General features: G+C 53.9%; 1 protein-coding gene across 1 annotated transcript in view; it reads left to right on the forward strand.

Moving 5' to 3' along the window:
- DYNC1H1 (dynein cytoplasmic 1 heavy chain 1) overlaps window positions 1-18,890 on the forward strand; it is a 76,930-nt gene that overhangs the window by 54,618 nt on the left and 3,422 nt on the right. The window contains exons 43-72 of the mRNA XM_042990573.1: window positions 2,202-2,331; window positions 3,711-3,844; window positions 4,279-4,393; window positions 4,495-4,656; window positions 4,738-4,952; window positions 5,055-5,259; window positions 6,518-6,691; window positions 6,805-6,924; window positions 7,069-7,189; window positions 8,308-8,503; window positions 8,833-8,950; window positions 9,039-9,254; window positions 9,857-10,069; window positions 10,184-10,311; window positions 11,937-12,090; window positions 12,536-12,682; window positions 12,777-12,927; window positions 13,420-13,673; window positions 13,756-13,890; window positions 13,980-14,074; window positions 14,244-14,418; window positions 14,580-14,655; window positions 15,282-15,442; window positions 15,654-15,765; window positions 15,868-15,928; window positions 16,016-16,139; window positions 16,287-16,400; window positions 17,292-17,462; window positions 17,644-17,861; window positions 17,956-18,059. Coding sequence (XP_042846507.1) covers window positions 2,202-2,331; window positions 3,711-3,844; window positions 4,279-4,393; window positions 4,495-4,656; window positions 4,738-4,952; window positions 5,055-5,259; window positions 6,518-6,691; window positions 6,805-6,924; window positions 7,069-7,189; window positions 8,308-8,503; window positions 8,833-8,950; window positions 9,039-9,254; window positions 9,857-10,069; window positions 10,184-10,311; window positions 11,937-12,090; window positions 12,536-12,682; window positions 12,777-12,927; window positions 13,420-13,673; window positions 13,756-13,890; window positions 13,980-14,074; window positions 14,244-14,418; window positions 14,580-14,655; window positions 15,282-15,442; window positions 15,654-15,765; window positions 15,868-15,928; window positions 16,016-16,139; window positions 16,287-16,400; window positions 17,292-17,462; window positions 17,644-17,861; window positions 17,956-18,059 — 4,499 coding nt within the window. The remainder of the gene's footprint in view (window positions 1-2,201; window positions 2,332-3,710; window positions 3,845-4,278; window positions 4,394-4,494; window positions 4,657-4,737; window positions 4,953-5,054; window positions 5,260-6,517; window positions 6,692-6,804; window positions 6,925-7,068; window positions 7,190-8,307; window positions 8,504-8,832; window positions 8,951-9,038; window positions 9,255-9,856; window positions 10,070-10,183; window positions 10,312-11,936; window positions 12,091-12,535; window positions 12,683-12,776; window positions 12,928-13,419; window positions 13,674-13,755; window positions 13,891-13,979; window positions 14,075-14,243; window positions 14,419-14,579; window positions 14,656-15,281; window positions 15,443-15,653; window positions 15,766-15,867; window positions 15,929-16,015; window positions 16,140-16,286; window positions 16,401-17,291; window positions 17,463-17,643; window positions 17,862-17,955; window positions 18,060-18,890) is intronic.

The raw sequence follows: 18,890 nt of genomic DNA on the forward strand, positions 1-18,890 counted from the left end.
AAAAAAAAAACACCACCATTAGATGCCTTCTAGCGACTCCCTGGCAGGTGGTGTCCATAACCAGCTCTCCTCACCCTTGAACTTTATTGACATCAGAGGGTTTGCAGCTCTCTTTATCTGTTGGCCTCTTTTCTCAGGTCTTGCCTTGTAGATTCTGAGTTTTGGGACGAGCTGCTCATGACTGTAGTGATCAGTGTGGACCATGAAAAGTTTTGTGGTTTGAGTCCCAGGAAACACCACAGTGGAAAGTTGAGTCTTTACCTCTTGAGGAATCTTGAAAATTACTGACGTTTTTAAGCCAGAATCAACTTCTTGCATTCTTTGTAGTCCAGTACAATCTTCATTTTACAGTAAATTCTTAATTTTCCTAGTTTCTGCCCTGTTGTTTTTTTTTTTAATATTTTGTGTATTTTAGCAGAGTTTTTCAGGCTCATTTTAGATTGGTGAGGAAAAGTTAAATTTGTGTTACTTTAGTTCTAAACTTCTAAAAATTAATTCTTGGCTCAGTCGGTTAAGCATCCGACTTTGGCTCAGGTCATGATCTCACGGTTCGTGGGTTTGGGCCCCACATCAGGCTCTGTACTGACTGACAGCTCAGAGCCTGGAGCCTGCTTCGGATTCTGTGTCTCCCTCTCTCTCTGCCCGTCCCCTGCTTGCGCTCTGTCTCTCTCAAAAATAAATAAAAACCATTTTAAAAACATTTTTTAATAATTCTTAATTAATTTACTATTTAACACAGCACCACAGTTTCCTTTCTTTGGGGGAATGTTCTGCCTGTGAATCGGGCTGCTCAGAACAGTGCAGGAGGTCAGGCCTCTTGTGGCCGGGCAGGTCCCCTCTCTCACAGGGTAAGTGTGAGGTGGCCGTACGCAGAGGACATAGTCCCTCTGGCCGCTCGCAGTCCCAGGTTTATGTGGTTGGTCAGTTAATGTTACTCCTGGGAGAACCCAGGGCAGATGGCTCCCTCCAGACCGAGGGTTTGGACTTGTGTGTCCAGCGGCCGCACCTCCAGACCAGTGAGTCCTGCCTCCGGGCAGCTCTTCTCACCCGAGCTCACGAGGAGTCTCAGAACTTGCTTCATCGTAAGTCTCTGGCTCTCACGCCGGGCTCCTGGGAGTCCGCTGAGTCACACAGCAGCCCCGCCCCAGAGCCCAGTGCACGGCATGAGCGAAGCGAGTGGGGGAGGGGAGCAAGGAACATCGTGTTAGTTTCTTTTTATTTAAAACAGAACAAGAAAAACTTCTAACCCTCTCTTTTTTAATAATGAAGAAATTTGATGGGGGCAGTGCCTGGGTTGCTCAGTCGGTTAAGTGTCGACTTCAGCTCAGGTCATGATCTCACGGCTCATGAGTTCAAGCCCTGCGTTGGGGGCTCTGTGGAGCCCGTTTCAGATTCTGTGTCTCTCTTGCTCTCTCTGCCCCTTCCTGCTTGTGTTTTTTGTCTCTCTCTGTCTCAAAAATAAATAAATGTTAAAAAAAATTTTTTTTAAATAATGAAAAAATTTGAGCTATAATTTCACAGATTTCCCAAAATGCCAGAGATGAAGTTGTATTAAATTCCAATTGGCTGCATTAACTATGTGACCCGCACCTGGTAGCCTGAGTGTGTCACACATTCAGCTTCTCAGGAGGTGCTCGCCACCCCCCCCCCACCCCCGGCCCATCCATGTGGACTCGTTCAGTCTTACCTGATTCGTCATGGTTTCCTTTATAAGCCCTGGGTCTCTGGCACCGCGTGTGTTGGCTGTCCCCCTGTTCCCCTGTGACCCTGGGAACTTTGTATCAGGCAAGCGTAGAAACTGGAATCACGTTGGCATGTTGTAAATCGATGTGATTAAACACTTTTAGAGGATTTTTTTTTTACTTGTTTTTTAAGTAATCTCTACACCCAACATGGCACTCACCCTCATGACCCCCACATTAAGGGTCGCATGTTCTAACTGAGCCAGCCAGGCGCCCCCTAGAGGAATTTTTTTAATGTAACGGTGCCATAGGTTTGAGGGGTTTTATGTTTAATAACATTTTGAATTGTTTAAGCTGTCTGGAGTTCAGATTCTTAGGTTTTTCCATTGGGAGAAAAATGAAAACTTCCAGTAAAGGCTAATTCTAGCCCTTGGAGTTGCCCGCAGCCCCAACAAAACGGGGTGTTCTCTCAGCACGGCTCCTGTTTGCATTGATACACACACGGCTCTTCTTCGACAGACTCGTGGAGGACGAGGAGAGGCGCTGGACAGACGAGAACATCGATATGGTTGCTCTGAAGCACTTTCCCAACATAGACAAAGAGAAGGCGATGAGCCGGCCCATCTTGTACAGCAACTGGCTGTCAAAGGTAACAAGTTGTCATTTCAGAAATACTTCCTTCTGCCCTTTCAGTTAGAATTCTCTTCTTGTCAAACAGACCTTTTTCCCAAAGTACCCTGTAAGCAAATCATTGGTTCCAGGCACAATACTGATAACTTATGGTAGACTGTCCCCGGAGTGTGCCCGGGGCTGGCGGGCCGGCCGTGTGTTTCTTATCCTATGAGATGGTTGCTGCCAGAGCCATGCAGTCCCACCCGTCAGGGGCCAGGCTTCAGTGTGTTTGCAGCAAAAGGAGTCTTCCCCTTTGCTTTCACCTCCCTCACACTCCAGAAATGAGCCAATTGTGAATAATCCGTGTAAAAACATCTCCTATACTGTTATACTATACAAAGTTGACGCTTCTAGAATAGTTGTGAGCTGTTGTTTTTCTGAGAGTAGGATTTTTAGTAAGGTGTAGTTTCAGTGTGCGTTCCATTCAGCAGGTAGTTCAGGCACAGGGATGAGGTAGCAAGACAGGTTTGGTGTTGCTAGAATTTTGTGTGTGTTTCTGGACTCCAGATACTAATCGTTCTCCTTTATAGGCACCATATTCTCCCAGTGGCTCATCTGTCGCTGTCTTTATGGTGTCTTCTGACAAGCACATGTTGTCAGAGTTCTGTCATTTAAACCCATAATCCGTGCGTGTGTGTGTGTGTGTGTGTGTGTGTGTGTGTGTGTGTGTGTGTGGAGTGAGCTACAGGTCTGTTTCCAGTTTTCCCCTGGGACGTCCTGACCCGGCGCTATTTGTTGGATGATCCCTTACTTGGCAGAATCTGTCATTATGGGTTCCCTGCCTTCACAGGTCTGTTTCAGAGTCTCTGTCCTGCTCTGTTGCTCATTTGTCACTCCCTGTGCTCAAAACTGCATGACCTTGATAGATAATGACGATGAAGTCTGATAGGATAGGCCTTCACACCTGGTTCTTCTTTAGGGCGATCTTGACCTGACCGTCCTTGGCCCTTTCCTCTTGCAAATGAAGTTTAGAATTGGCTTGTCAAGTTGTACTAAAACCACCACCGCTGTCCACCACTGAGATTGTTTGTGGCTGGGATCGTATTCACTTTCTCTGTCAAGTTGGATGGAGCTGACGTTTTTACAGCAGTTCACTCATCTCTGCACGGTCATGGTTTCTGTCTTCTTCATTTATTCAGGCCTTCTATGAGGTCTTTCAGGGACGTTCAGTTTTCTCTACAAAGATTTCCCCTGGTTTTAGATCGAGTCCCAGCTAACTTACATTTTTGTTGCTATGTTGTAAGTGATACCTTCTCGTATATTTTAATGGTTTCTTGGTACTTGGAATTGTAATTGACTAGTGTAATACAGAAGATGATTTCTCTTAGTAATTGGGTCTTAATTCTTTTTTTCTAGGATTACATCCCAGTAGACCAGGAAGAATTGAGAGATTACGTCAAGGCTAGGCTGAAAGTCTTCTATGAAGAAGAACTTGATGTTCCTCTGGTCCTGTTCAATGAAGTGTTAGACCACGTGCTCAGGATCGACCGGTGGGCTTTTTGTTGTTACAGCCTCCCTGCTCACCCACGCCACTGTTCATATAGTGGTAGGGGATCCTCCCAGCCGACCTCCCCTCACCTCCACCTCTGCCTTCTCAGCTAAGCAACCCCCCTCCCTTCTAAGTCCCGCTTCTCCGTCCCTTACTTGCCTCCCGCACAGTCGCTCGGCTCCTGCTAACAGTCTGTTCCTGCCACGGTTGACACCTCTTGTTAGATTCTGCCTTGTGTCACCTGGGTGTCTGGAGGATAGGACCACGTCCCCCACTAGGCCTGGCAAATAGCAGTCGCTCAACAAGTGGTTGACTTACCAATTTAAGTTAAAATACCTTAGAGATGTTGTAGGTTAACTCCTGAGGAAGTTTAGGACCTGAGTGTCAAAAGGAGAACATAGCCTAAAACCCTTTTGTCTTTTCTGATGCTGTCAGGATATTCCGCCAGCCTCAGGGCCACTTGCTTCTGATTGGTGTCAGTGGAGCAGGAAAAACCACCCTGTCCCGTTTTGTGGCCTGGATGAATGGTTTGAGTGTGTACCAGATTAAGGTGGGTCTGGTCGATGCCTCTTACTCCCAGCGACAGTTTCCCGATTCACGCACACGGCTCCCTGAATGAGATTGGACCTAACCTGCCGACTGCTTCCGCAGGTGCACAGAAAGTACACCGGGGAAGACTTCGATGAAGATCTTCGGACGGTGCTGAGGCGTTCCGGCTGTAAGAACGAAAAGATAGCGTTTATAATGGATGAATCCAACGTGTTAGATTCTGGATTCCTGGAGCGAATGAACACCCTTCTGGCCAACGGGGAGGTACGTGCCACATTGCGTGGTATTGGGCGGTGGTGTCAGCTTCCCAGGGCCGGTCGGTCGTAACGCCCTCTCGTCTGTTAGGTCCCCGGCCTCTTTGAAGGAGATGAGTACGCCACTCTGATGACCCAGTGCAAAGAGGGGGCCCAGAAGGAGGGCCTGATGCTGGACTCGCACGAGGAACTGTACAAATGGTTCACCAGCCAGGTCATCCGCAACCTCCACGTCGTCTTCACCATGAACCCGTCCTCGGAGGGGCTCAAGGACCGCGCGGCCACCTCCCCGGCACTTTTCAACAGGTGGGCTGACGTGTGCTCGGCTCTGGGTTACAACAGCCGATTTCTTCTCAAGGGACAGACCTGGCTCTTGGGAGCTATTTGAGACGTGGGCGTCTTTTGCAGGTGTGTGTTGAACTGGTTTGGGGACTGGTCCACTGAAGCGCTGTATCAAGTGGGCAAGGAATTCACGAGTAAAATGGACCTGGAAAAGCCGAATTACATCGTGCCTGATTACATGCCGCTTGTGTATGACAAACTACCACAGCCGCCGTCACATCGGGAAGCGATTGTAAACAGCTGTGTATTTGTTCATCAGACTCTTCACCAGGTGGGTTGTTTCAAGGTCCCGGAAAAAGCAAAACCAACCACCGTAAAGGTAAATCGATGAAGACGAGACCCTAGGGTATTGCGTATTAGGCACAATACCACTGCTCGTTGTTAACTCTGTCGGTGACACATCCTCCTACTTACCAGGCTGCACCTTCTGAGATCCTTGACCTTCGCTGCTCTGTGGATTCTGCTTCCGTAAAGCGCTCTACTCCGCTTTCCTTTTCTCGTTGCCGCTAGGTGCACGGGTCCTGGTTGTCTATCCTAGGCCAGGGGTTGGCATACTTCTCCTGGAAAAGGCCAGATAGTTCATGTTTGAGGCTTCATGGACCAGGAGGGTCTCTTGACTGCTTGGCCCTGCCTTGATACCCAGAGCCTGCACGGCCCGCATGGAAACGGGTGGGTTTGGCCGTGTGCCGCTAGTGCTTCGTCTGCAGAAACGGGCAGCGGCCAGGTCTGGCCCACTGGCCAGGGTTTGCTGTCCCTTGCCTTAGACTCCTCATCATGGAGGAGTCCCATCTGCTCCCATCTGAAAGACATTCGTAAAGACCACTCTGAGCCTGTGGGCGTCCAGTCGACCACTACCCTGCCACCCCCTGCCATACCTGCAGGCTGCCTCCACTTGCCTCTGGAAGGTAGCCCTGCCCTGGCTTCCTTGGCTGGGCTCGTGTCCTCGTGCCGTGGCCGGAGGGGCCGGAGCAGCTGGTCCCACGGAGCCGCGCCTCTCACCCTCTTCCTGGTGCCACCTCTTACTTTGGTGTCCATGGAAAATAAGCAGAAGGCCTAGGAGGCACGGCATTACACAGTGACCCCCAGCTGTACACGTGTGAGGTCGCCAGGGTCATCAGAGGTTTGACGAGCGAGCTTAGGGGTTCCCGGGGCTCCCTGAGATCTTGTAGGAGGCTGAGCTGAGACCCCAACTCAAGTGTGACTCCTTTTTTTTTTCATGTGTGTTTATTTTGAGAGAGAGTGAGCACACGTGTGCGAGGGAGGGGGAAAGAGAATCCCAAGCAGGCTCCGTGCTGTCAGCGCAGAGCCTGGTGCGGGACTCAGTCTCACAAACCGTGAGATCGTGACCTGAGCTGCGACCAAGGGTCAGATGTACGACCCACCGAGCCACCCGGTGCGTCTCAAGGGTGGTTCCTCGGGGCTGGGTCCCTGCCCCAGGTCACTCGGCGGCCTACAGAGCGGTTAGCGTTTGGAGGGCAGATGGCAGAGAACGTCCTCGAGAGCGAAAAGATTTCACTGTCTTCTCAAAGGCTAATGCTCGGCTAGCGAAGCGAGGGGGCCGGACGATGGCCATCACACCTCGCCACTACCTGGACTTCATTAACCACTACGCCAACCTGTTCCACGAGAAGCGGAGCGAGCTGGAGGAGCAGCAGATGCATTTGAACGTCGGGCTCAGGAAGATCAAGGAAACCGTCGACCAGGTACGTCCATCCCGGGTGCTCGCTTCACTTGCGGGCAGGGGGCTGGCGTGAGGACCCCTTTCCGGGAAATTTCTGCGCGGCTCTGTCCCCCTGACGCGGCGCCCGTCCCACAGGTGGAGGAGCTGCGGCGCGACCTGCGCATAAAGAGCCAGGAGCTGGAGGTGAAGAACGCGGCCGCCAATGACAAGCTGAAGAAGATGGTGAAGGACCAACAGGAAGCTGAGAAGAAGAAGGTGCTTGCCGGGCGCGGAGGTCTTGTCCCGGGTGGGCTTCAGGCTGCTGGGTGGGGGCGGAGCGCCCAGCGGAACGAGGACCGTGGCTCGGGTCGCACTCGGCAACGCGGCGCGGACCCGTAGCTGAGCCGTCCCTCTCACCAGGTGATGAGCCAAGAAATTCAGGAACAGCTGCACAAGCAGCAGGAAGTCATCGCAGACAAACAGATGAGCGTCAAAGAAGATCTCGACAAGGTGGAGCCTGCGGTCATTGAGGCCCAGAATGGTACGTCACAGCTGTCGGGGGTCTGGCTTTCTAGAAAGGGCGTCTTCTGTCCACGGGGCTGGCTGTGCAGCTTGGGGCTGTGCCCGGGTTGCCCCCAGAGGCGCGTGCGTGTCTGGAAGCATCACTGGCAAATACCTGAAGGTTTTTCTAAACACCAAAGACGGTCTTCGTTCCTTAAAGCAAATCCCCACGGGGCTGTCTGCTTCCACCAGAGCCGAGCCCCTCTCGTAGGAGACAGTTGACAAAATATGTTTTACGTGAATACGTTTGTTTTTTAATTTGACGATAATTACATGAAGACACCATTTATGAATCCGACTGGAGTTTCACCCAGAAATGCCTTAAAGTGTGTAGTGTCGTCTTGGGGTTATCTACGCGTTTTCTGGCCAGACCAGCGAATGCTAATTTGCGTACCCATGGCAGTCGCTGCCCATTCCTCATCGACACGGGCTCCTGCGGGACACCATAGCGCCTGGGCCAGGATCTGGGCCGGGATCCGGCCCAATGTCTTGCTCGCTCGCGGCCCGTCAGCGCCTGTTTCAAACGTGCGCTGTTCCTGTTACACCATCCAAACTATAGATTTTCCTTGAGAATCTAATTTCGAAGGGAACTTAATTTTTACTGCCGAGTAACCAGTGAAAAAGTGTTGTAGTAAAAGTTCAGACTGGAAAAAGTGCAGTTTAGCTTGTAGAAGGCGTCGGCCATCCTTTTTTTAGAGCTGTTAATTCTACATATTCATCCAGCCAAGCAGACAGCTTCTAGATTATGGCAGAATGTAAATATTGTTGCTTAAATTGTGTAAGGTAAGTACATAATTGAAATGTGTCAGCGTTTTAAGTGTTTATGGGGGTAAAGGAACTAACTGGGACCCGTGAGACATCGCCAAAGGCAGCTTCCTGCTTTTTACGGAATGTTCAGTGTGGCCTTTAGTGCCGGGAGAGCTTCAGAGTTATTTAAAAGGCCAGCTATTCCAGGGGGTTTAAAGACAGAAAGTCCCGCTCGCTGCAGCCTTCTGAGCGGTGGCCTCCTCCTCATCGGAGCCACGGCTCTGCTGTGCCACCGCACCTCACCTGCCCGCCCTGTCGCCCTCCCGCCCCTCCTGCCACCGTGGTGCCCAGCTGTGAAGTCGATAAAGAAGCAGCACCTCGTGGAGGTGCGATCCATGGCCAACCCCCCTGCCGCCGTGAAGCTGGCGCTTGAGTCCATCTGCCTGCTGCTGGGCGAGAGCACCACAGACTGGAAGCAGATCCGCTCCATCATCATGAGAGAGAACTTCATCCCCACCATCGTCAACTTCTCTGCAGAGGAGATCAGGTGAGCGTCGCCAGGAAGCAGGAGACAGCGCTCCGGCATTGAGAGGTTTCCCTGCTTTTGCGCGGCCGTGTCACCGTGGCCTGTTGTGTCAGGAGGTGGCGTCTGTTACGTCAACTGCACAAATGCCTTTTAAGCCCATTTCACTCAAAGCTGGCGTTGGGCACTGACGCCCGTCGGGGGAGCGTGGGGGCGGGAAGGTCAGAGACCACCATCCCCCGGAACACGGGTGGTCCGGCTCATCCTCCGTGGTCACTGGGGCAACAGAGGGGAACTGCCCTTTAAGATCTTTTGCCCCACACGTGCTTAGAAGCACAATCCCTCTTCTGCAGCGATGCCATAAGGGAGAAGATGAAGAAAAACTATATGTCCAATCCAAGCTACAACTACGAGATTGTCAACCGGGCCTCCCTGGCCTGCGGCCCTATGGTGAAATGGGCCATCGCGCAGGTAAGTGGCGTGGCCGGGAGCTCCCGTGGGAAAAGTCCCCTCCGGTCCCGTCACTCGGGAAGAGTTAATTACCGTCTGCCCTTTTCAGCTCAACTACGCTGACATGTTAAAGCGGGTGGAGCCCCTGCGCAACGAGCTACAGAAGCTGGAGGACGACGCTAAGGACAACCAGCAGAAGGCCAACGAGGTGGAACAGATGATCCGGGACTTGGAAGCCAGCATCGCCCGCTACAAGGAGGAGTACGCGGTCCTGATCTCGGAGGCCCAGGCCATCAAGGCAGACCTGGCCGCTGTCGAAGCGAAAGTAAGGTCGTCGCCGGGCGGGAGCACTCTCTCTGCCAGCTCCTCTCAGCTCTTCGTGGGCTCTGACATGAGGTGCCCCTGGCGCCTCATACACGTCCCCGTGTGTGTGCCCGCCTTCTCGTCTGCCAGCCAGCTCCGTCCCGAGAGGGCCTGCTGGCCTCCTGGTTCACCGGGCTGCGTTAATTAGGACAGGTGGACACCAGGGGGCGATCTGAAGCCAACCTGTGGGGTCACCAAGGACACGGTTGTCCGAGTCTTGCATTCACTGCTGTGTCCTTCGCCATGCCCACGCTCTTCCTGACTCCCCGGAATATTCTCATCTCCTGCCGGCAGTGTCTCTTCTCTCTAGGCCAACCCCCACCTGCTGTTCTGTCCACCCCGGGCCCTCTCCCTGCCCCGTCTCCATTCACGCACATGTCTCAAGGCTACCCCTGCTTCTCTACACCCTCTTGTGGCCCGATTAGATTCTGAGGCCCGTATCATCCTCAGTCGTGGAGGAGCTGGGTCCTCTGTCCTCTGGGACTGTGAACGGCCCTCCCAGAGCCCTATGGGGGGAACCAATTTTCACTTTCTGGTATAAATCCTGCTGGATCTTCCCCGTAGGTAAACCGGAGCACTGCTCTCCTGAAGAGCTTGTCCGCCGAACGTGAACGATGGGAAAAAACAAGTGAAACTTTCAAAAACCAGATGTCCACCATCGCCGGGGACTGCCTCTTGTCGGCCGCGTTCATCGCCTACGCGGGTTACTTTGACCAGCAGATGCGCCAGAACCTGTTCACCACGTGGTCCCACCACTTACAGCAGGCCAACATCCAGGTAACGGGCCATGGGGTTCTGGCCTGGCGCCTGGTCAGCCGTTTCCACGCTGGCCCGGAAACGGTGCGCCTGGAGCTTTGAGGAGGAAAGGAAGGTAACCGCCCTCACTTTCAGTTCCGTACAGACATCGCGCGAACCGAGTACCTCTCCAACGCCGACGAGCGCCTTCGCTGGCAAGCCAGCTCCCTACCCGCAGATGACCTGTGCACGGAGAACGCCATCATGCTGAAGCGCTTCAACAGGTATGCGCTCGTGCACAGGGAGTGGCTTGGAAGTCCTTACGTGCGGTGACCCCGTGGTTTTGTGTTTCTTCGGAATACGTCTTTGAGGAGACGAAGGGAAACTTGGAAATGGGCGAGCACGCAGGCAGGCCCAGCGCTCGTCTCTGATGGGGGCGCGGCCCTTCCCACCCCCGCTTCCCCACCGCCCGAATTGTTCTGCAGCGAAGGCCTCTCGTGCCACCTTTCAGAGCTGATTGGCGGGCTGTGTGTCAGGGTGGACGACAAAAACATAATTACAAAAATATTACAAGAACTGAAAATAGTTAGCTAAAGAGAGTTAAGGGGGAAAGTGGTTTAAGGAGGCCAGAGTTAGAGGTGGAGGGTGACTTCAGGGAGGGCAGGCTTGACACTGGCTCAGGGGGTCCTCAGGGCCCACCCCACGTACAGGGCCACACGCCCTGAGGCTTGACCCTCCTGTGTGGCAGCTCTTAAAGCCAGACGCCTCCAGTGTTTTCTGACTTTATCTCCACATCTTGAAGTCTTTGAATCCTTGAAGTATGTCACGGTCCCAGGGACACGTAGAGGATGAAGCCCCTTGCAGGTGTCATTTGATTTTATGAGCAAATCCTCAGGCCCCACCAGTGGCTCCGTGTCTCGCCAGATGTGCTGGTGAGATTATCGGTCCATCGGTGTGGTCTGCGCAGAGCTGGATTCACCTGAATGGGAAGTACACACACCCCCAGGTGCTTATTCAACAGTAGCTTGGCCCACGTGAAGCATGACAAATGTCAGGACAGAATGTGACTGACAGACTGAAAACGCCTCCCGTGCCCCTCAGTAGGAGCCAGTTAAGCGATTACGGTGCGCCTCCGTAGTGGACGGCTGGGGTCCTGCAGACCGGGCCTTTCCGAGTGTGCGTTCAGAGAAGGCTCCAGCAGACCGTGCGCAAGGGGAGTGGGTGCCGTGTCCCCGCGGACGCACGTGCCCACGCGCACACGTGTCTGCAAACACCTGACCCTTCCCCGGGTAGACAGGTCAGAAACTGGTAACAAAAGCTAGAGGAGGGAGGCGGTTCTTCTCACCGCACGCCCTTTTGTAGCTTCTGGATTTTGTACAAGCACCTGTGTGCATTATGATTTTTAAAAACTAACTGGTCACGCACGTGACTCTGGACAAATCCCTGTGGCCTCTTAGTGCCCCATCTTCCTCACGTGTAAAACAGACGTGCTCTCAGTACCTTCTCATAGGCTTCTCCTGAGGATTAAGCTGTGTCTGCTATTTGCCAGGGTCCCTGGCGGCTTGAGCCGTCTGCACCTGTTAGCGGTAGGTGCTGCTGAGCATTGGTTCTGGAAGGGCAGTAGTACATGGAACGGTAATTCTAGCAGAGCGCACTCAGCACCTGGAGAAAAGCACATGCTGGATGCTTAGAGAAGAACCTGTGTCCCAGCAGAGAAAGAGCTTGTAACTCTGGCTCTGCTCCAGAGAGTGTGTGATTCTGTTAGCTGCTTGCAGAAGTGCTTCCGGAAGGCTTCAGCATCAAGGATTTGTTACGGTTGTCTGGAAGCCGCACTTGAGTAGTGGGAACGACCTTCCCGTCGTCTTGTTGTGGGCTCCTCGAGCCTGCACTCACGTGGCCTCACCCTCAGGTACCCGCTGATCATCGACCCCTCTGGCCAGGCCACGGAATTCATCATGAATGAGTACAAGGACCGCAAGATCACGCGCACCAGCTTCTTAGACGATGCCTTCCGCAAGAACCTGGAGAGTGCGCTGAGGTTCGGGAACCCCCTTCTGGTGCAGGTGTGTGCAGCATCCAGCCGTGGGTGTGGAACAAAACTAGATTACGTGATGCGAACAGTGGTAGTTTTTTTTACCTTTGTAAGACTTCCTTTAATGCCAGAAAAAAGATAAACCTTTACAATTGTTCTGTAAAAAGGGAATCAAAAAAAGTGTTTATCTGTCATCACCGTCAACTAGAACTTTCTGCACTGATGGCAATGTTCTGCTTTGTGCCATCCAGGGTGCTGGTAGACACGTGTGGCCAATACGCTTAAGGAACTGAATTTTTTATTTAAATCAGGTCACCACGGGTGCTGGTGGCTGCCGTACTGGACGGGGAGGTCTAAGAGGCTGGGTGGCTTCTGCGGTGTGTTCATCTGGTTAGGTCAGCATCAAAACACTGTTACTTGGGTGAAGATACATGTTGTAAAACCCCAACCGTGAAACTTCCTGTGTGTGCGTCTAGGATGTGGAAAGCTACGATCCGGTTTTGAATCCAGTACTGAACCGCGAAGTTCGGCGAACCGGGGGGAGAGTGCTGATTACCCTCGGCGACCAGGATATAGACTTGTCACCATCATTTGTCATCTTCCTGTCCACCCGAGATCCAACCGTAAGGACCAGGGCACTTGGGATTCACATCTGTGGCGGTGCTCTGTGTCGCGGCTCCAGTGACGAAGCGGACTGTTCTCTTACCCTTGTGGCAGGTGGAGTTTCCGCCAGACCTGTGTTCCCGCGTTACCTTTGTCAACTTCACGGTCACCCGCAGCAGCTTGCAGAGCCAATGTTTGAATGAAGTACTTAAGGCAGAAAGGCCTGATGTGGACGAAAAGCGTTCCGATCTTCTTAAGCTTCAAGGTATGTTTCTGGCTCTGTAGCTTTGGGAGTCTCGGAGCAAGCTGGGGGCTGAACTTCCTTTCTTTCTTTGTAAGTTTATTGATTTTTGAGACAGAGGGGGGAGAGAGTGAGAATCCCAAGCCGGTGCTAGGGGCTTGATGCCGGGCTCAAACCCACAAACTGTGGGATCATGACTTGAGCCAAAATCAGAAGTCAGACGCTTAACCTTAAAACCACCCAGGTACCCCTGGGGGGGTGGGGAGGGGGCTGAACTTTTTTTTACTGTTTTTAAGTTCATTTTGAGAGAGAATCCCAAGCCAGCTCTGCACCATCGACGCAGGGCTCGATCCCACAAACCGTGAGTTCATGACCTGACTGAGCCACCCAGGTACCCCTTGGGGCTAAAATCTTAATTAAGGTTCTAGAACATGTCAGGTTTATTCAGACACTCAGGGGAGTTCTCTTTCTGGAAGAAGCAAGTGGTGCAGACTCTGGATGTCGTGACCGTTTCAGGAGAGTTCCAGCTGCGTTTACGCCAGCTCGAGAAGTCTCTGCTGCAAGCTCTGAACGAGGTGAAAGGACGCATCTTGGACGACGACACCATCATAACGACCCTGGAGAACCTCAAGAGAGAGGCGGCCGAGGTGACGAGGAAAGTGGAGGAGACGGACATCGTCATGCAGGAGGTGGAGACCGTGTCTCAGCAGTACCTGCCGCTGTCCACCGCCTGCAGCAGCATCTACTTCACCATGGAGTCCCTGAAGCAGGTGACTGCGGGAGCCACCCCCGCGGGACGGCGCTCGCTCTGTGCCTCCCGCCTAATGGCCGTCGCCCGCTGCTTCCTTTCAGATCCACTTCCTGTACCAGTACTCCCTCCAGTTTTTCCTGGACATTTACCACAACGTCTTGTACGAGAACCCGAACCTCAAGGGCATCACAGACCACACGCAGCGCCTCTCCATCATCACGAAGGACCTCTTCCAGGTAGAGAGCCCGGCGCTCGCCTGTCCCCAGGGAGGGAAGGTGGGAGGTCGTTCTCCGGGGACGGCAGCGTCTCCCGCCCTTGTCCCCAGGTGGCGTTCAACCGGGTGGCCAGAGGCATGCTGCACCAGGACCACATCACCTTCGCCATGCTGCTGGCCCGAATCAAACTGAAGGGCACCATCGGGTAAGGCCGCCACCCTGCTGCACTTGTCCCCGCAGAGCGCTGTCATTTTGCAGGTTTTCTACTAGCATCTTAAGGGCTTAAAGAGAGGAAAAAAGAGTCTTTGCTATTACTGCTCTTTGAGTGCAGAAGTGAATCTGAGACCCTTGCTAACTCGTTGCCCCCTTCCCAGGGAGCCCACCTACGACGCCGAATTCCAGCACTTCCTGAGAGGGAAGGAGATCGTCCTGAGTGCTGGCTCGACGCCCAAGATCCAGGGCCTGACCGTGGAGCAGGCCGAGGCCGTTGTGAGGTTGAGCTGTCTCCCTGCCTTCAAAGATCTGATTGCAAAGGTTCAGGCCGACGAGGTGAGTGTTCTGAACGCGTCCCAGCCTCTTCCCAGGAAGTTGGCAGTAAGGAATTGCGTGTGTCGTGCGCACACGTCAGTCGTCTGATGTATTCATCCCAACTCTCTGCCCACAAAAACGGGCTGTGCTCCGTGGCGACGCTTCTCCCGTTGTGTCCACAGCAATTTGGCATCTGGTTGGACAGCAGCTCCCCAGAGCAGACGGTCCCGTACCTCTGGAGTGAAGAAGCCCCCTCAAGTAAGCCCGCATCAAGGCCTCCCCGGTGTTTTCGTTCTGGACCCAAATGTAAAATTGGGCTTTGCCACCTGAGTGAAGGGATACCTCCGAGAAGGTCGCCAATTCCTAAAATAAGTGTCTCAGTGTAAAATCTTCAGGTCCTAATTCGTGTTCCCACTCTCACTTAAAGACCGAGAGAGACAGGTAGGAAGACCGTTGCCCGACATTAAGGGAGAGATTGGCTAGTTCCGAGTGTAGTGCCCCAGGCCCTGTGCTAGCCCGGCTCGGGCCAGTGGGCAGGGTCTCCACGGCCACAGGGCAGCAGGGGCAGGGCTGGCGGTGGCTGTGATCCTCTCTAGACGGCTCAGGATCTGTGTTCTGCCTGCAACAAATGGGTGGCGGTGGAGTCACGTGAAGTTGGTAACTGCCACCGTGCCCACAGGCCCATGTGGTAGACGTGAGCACAGGTGTGTCCGGGGGCTTCACTGAAGACAGGAGAGGGTGGCAGTTCTCCTTGGGGCAGAGAAGACCAGAGGTGGCGGCATGATTCTGAGCCGTCATCCGAGCGGGGACTTGTAGCCAGACCAGTCCTGGCGGGGCAGTCTGGGCCGTGTCCTCCCCGCAACCCTTCACATGCCTCGTTCCAGCACCCATCGGGCACGCCATCCACCGCCTGCTCCTGATTCAGGCTTTCCGCCCTGATCGCCTGCTGGCCATGGCCCACATGTTTGTTTCCACAAACCTCGGGGAGTCCTTCATGTCCATCATGGAGCAGCCTCTTGACCTGACTCACATCGTGGACACAGAGGTGCGGCTCTGGCTCCCAGCAGGCTCGGGTGGGCCTCGCCTGCCCCGGCCCCTAGGCGCCATCTTGTCAGGCCATATACCTGCTTACAGACTCCCACCCTGGCCGGCTCCCAGCCCCCGCACCTTGGGGCCGGGGGAATCTTCGCAAGGCCCGCCCCACAGGCCTCTCCTCTCCAGACTCCCGGTCTTAGTTCCGACCTCTGCATCTGCAGGTAAAGCCGAATACTCCTGTGCTGATGTGCTCTGTGCCTGGGTATGACGCCAGCGGGCACGTCGAAGACCTTGCAGCAGAACAGAACACGCAGATCACTTCAATTGCGATCGGTAAGGGCACTTGGTGGGTTTTTCGGGCCGAAGCCCCTCAGAACTCACGGTGGACACTGAAGTCCAAGCCTGCCGTGCTGACACTAAGCTTTCTGGCACCAGGCTCGGCCGAAGGCTTCAACCAAGCAGATAAAGCCATCAATACAGCCGTCAAGTCCGGCAGGTAGGCCTGTCTTGTTTGAAAAAGCCTCGGTTCCCAAGAATCCAGACCGGAAACGTGAAGTGTAGCTGTGGCTCTCGCTTCGTGCAGGTGGGTGATGTTGAAGAACGTGCACCTGGCCCCGGGGTGGTTGATGCAGCTGGAGAAGAAGCTTCACTCCCTGCAGCCGCACGCCTGCTTCCGGCTGTTCCTCACCATGGAGATTAACCCCAAGGTGTGTGCTCGGCATGTTGCTCTGAGTGCTGGTTTGCCATCTTTCTGTCCTGAAATCGGGGGTGTGTGTGTGTGTGTGTGTGTGTGTGTGTGTAGAGCCGAAGCACGCAGTTAACCAGGGCACTGACAGGAACAGTGTCTTCCTCAGGTGCCCGTGAACCTGCTCCGCGCAGGCCGCATCTTCGTGTTCGAGCCACCCCCGGGGGTGAAGGCCAACATGCTGAGGACATTCAGCAGCATCCCCGTCTCCCGCATTTGCAAGGTAAGCGTCCCTTTCTCCTGGTGCACTTTCTCCGGACAAGCCCAGGAGACCAGGTCCCTTCAGCAAATTCGGAAGTGGGTCCCCACGTCTCCCAGAAACACCAGAATGGCTGATAACCCTGGAAATTGTACTACTTAACTGTAGGCAAAATTCCCTTCCTGCGAACAGATTGAAAAGTATGCCTGCACGGTCCTGTTGTGAGGGTGTGACGGCCAGGCTCCCAGGAGAGCAGACGCCCCCAGTGCAGCTCTAACCAGAGCCCAGATTTAGGTCCGGGGTAAATGAGAAGCCTGAGCTCCTGACCATGGTCCCCTGAGGCTGGGCAGTGCCCTCCGAGGCGCCAAAGACCAAGCTCGTGGGCAGGAGGAGAGGAATTCTGAAGTACTATTTCATTTTGTGCTATAATCCCCCTTTTCTGACCATTTTAGATTTGTTTTCTGTATCATTTTCTACAGTTGAATAATTTATCTTTACAGCGTTATTGGATTACATCTTAATTAACAGGAAAACTAGCACTTAATTTCTGGCAACGGTATTAGTGTTAACGGTACTGCGTCAGAAGCCCTAAAGTTCAGTGTGGTTCAGGGTGAAAAGCTCTTTTTATTTTTGAAAGAGAGACAGAGCACAAGCGGGGGAGGGGCAGAGAGAGAGGGAGACACAGAATCGGAAGCAGGCTCCAGGCTCTGAGCTGTCAGCACAGAGCCCGACGTGGGGCTCGAACCCACAAACCGCGAGATCACGACCTGAGCCCAAGTCGGATGCTCAATGGACTGAGCCCCCTGGGCTCCCCCAAAAAGCTCTTCTTAAAACTTTGTTAGAGAAGCTGCACTGTTTTCTTGGAAAGGATGTTGCTTTCTAAGGGTTCCGTCTTTGATAACCTTCCTCACCCAGTCTCCCAATGAGCGTGCTCGCTTATACTTCCTGCTGGCCTGGTTCCACGCCATCATCCAAGAACGCTTACGATACGCACCCCTGGGGTGGTCAAAGAAGTATGAATTTGGGGAGTCTGACCTGCGGTCAGCCTGCGACACGGTAGACACGTGGCTGGATGACACGGCAAAGGCAAGTGCGGGCTGCCGTGTCAGATGGGAGGGGACGCTCGGGAGCGCGCACGGCTGTGGTGGCCGACGGTGGGGGTCGTGTTCGATGTGGGTGTGAGGAAGGACTGACCCCACCAACAGAGGGACCTGGTGTGCCAGTTCCCCTCCGACCTGCCCCCACAAACCCACCTTTCCTCACACAGGGCAGGCAGAACATCTCACCAGACAAGATCCCGTGGTCCGCTCTGAAGACCTTGATGGCCCAGTCCATCTACGGCGGGCGGGTGGACAACGAGTTCGATCAGCGTCTGCTTAACACTTTCCTGGAGCGTCTGTTCACGACGAAGAGTTTCGATAGCGAATTTAAGCTGGCCTGCAAGGTCGACGGGCACAAAGACATTCAAATGCCCGACGGCATCAGGTACAAGCCTACCTCCTGTGACCCAGACCCCAGCCGTGCCCGGCAGTCCCCGGCGTCACCCAGGGTGGCATTTCCCAACGTGCTGCTTTTCTAGGCGAGAGGAGTTCGTGCAGTGGGTGGAGCTGCTCCCCGACACGCAGACGCCCTCCTGGCTGGGCCTGCCCAACAACGCGGAGAGAGTCCTACTCACTACCCAGGGTGGGTACCCCACGGGCAGCCCCTTCCCTGTGCCGACCAGGTCAGGCCTCAGGCCTCGGCCTGCCCCCTCCCTCCGCTGGCCCTTCCGATCCTGGCCCCTCCTGGCTCCGTCCCTGGGGAGGCACGGGAACTGGAGTGGGTCCCAGCTGGTGCCTCCCCTGCAGTCTAGGCTCGGCTCTGGACAAAACTTGGTGTTTCGGTCAATGAGGTCTGGAAGTTACATCTAGGGCATCAGCTTACATTCAGACATGATTTCTTCTGTTTTGCCTAAAAGAGTCAAAAGGCACCTGGTATTATGTGAAGTTTTAAAACCGTTAGTTTTTATTAGGATACTCCTTAGAAGCTTTTTCTTTCTCCTTTTTTTCCCAAGAGTATTCAAGAAATAGCTAACGCAGAGGTTTTCAAAGTATGGTTCTCAGCAGCATTAACCTCATTGGAATTTCTTAGAAATGCAGAGTCTCAGGACCTGCCTCAGACCTCTGCAGTGGGAAGTGGGGGCCCAGCCCCCTGCTCCAACAAGCCCTCCGGGCAGCTGCTGTGTCTGCAACCTTATGAACGGCTGATCTAACCCAGACTTCTCTTTATGGGAACCGGGCCCAGAAAGAACTTGTGATTTCCCCAAACTCACACAGGTAGCTGAGGGGACAGGATCAGACAGTTCCCTTCGGGCCATCTCCCCAGCTCTGCACAAGAACCCCTACTTACCAGGCTTGCTCTCTGAGGACAACTTTGAAGGCATGCCAGGCTACCCCACCCCCACGAGGTGGCAGAGGTCCTGTAAGCCACCGAGACGAGACGCTGGCCTGCTGTGCGAGTTCGAGGCCTCGGTGC

This window comes from Panthera tigris, chromosome B3 (genome assembly GCF_018350195.1).
Source record: "Panthera tigris isolate Pti1 chromosome B3, P.tigris_Pti1_mat1.1, whole genome shotgun sequence".
Taxonomy (NCBI): Eukaryota; Metazoa; Chordata; class Mammalia; order Carnivora; family Felidae; genus Panthera; species Panthera tigris.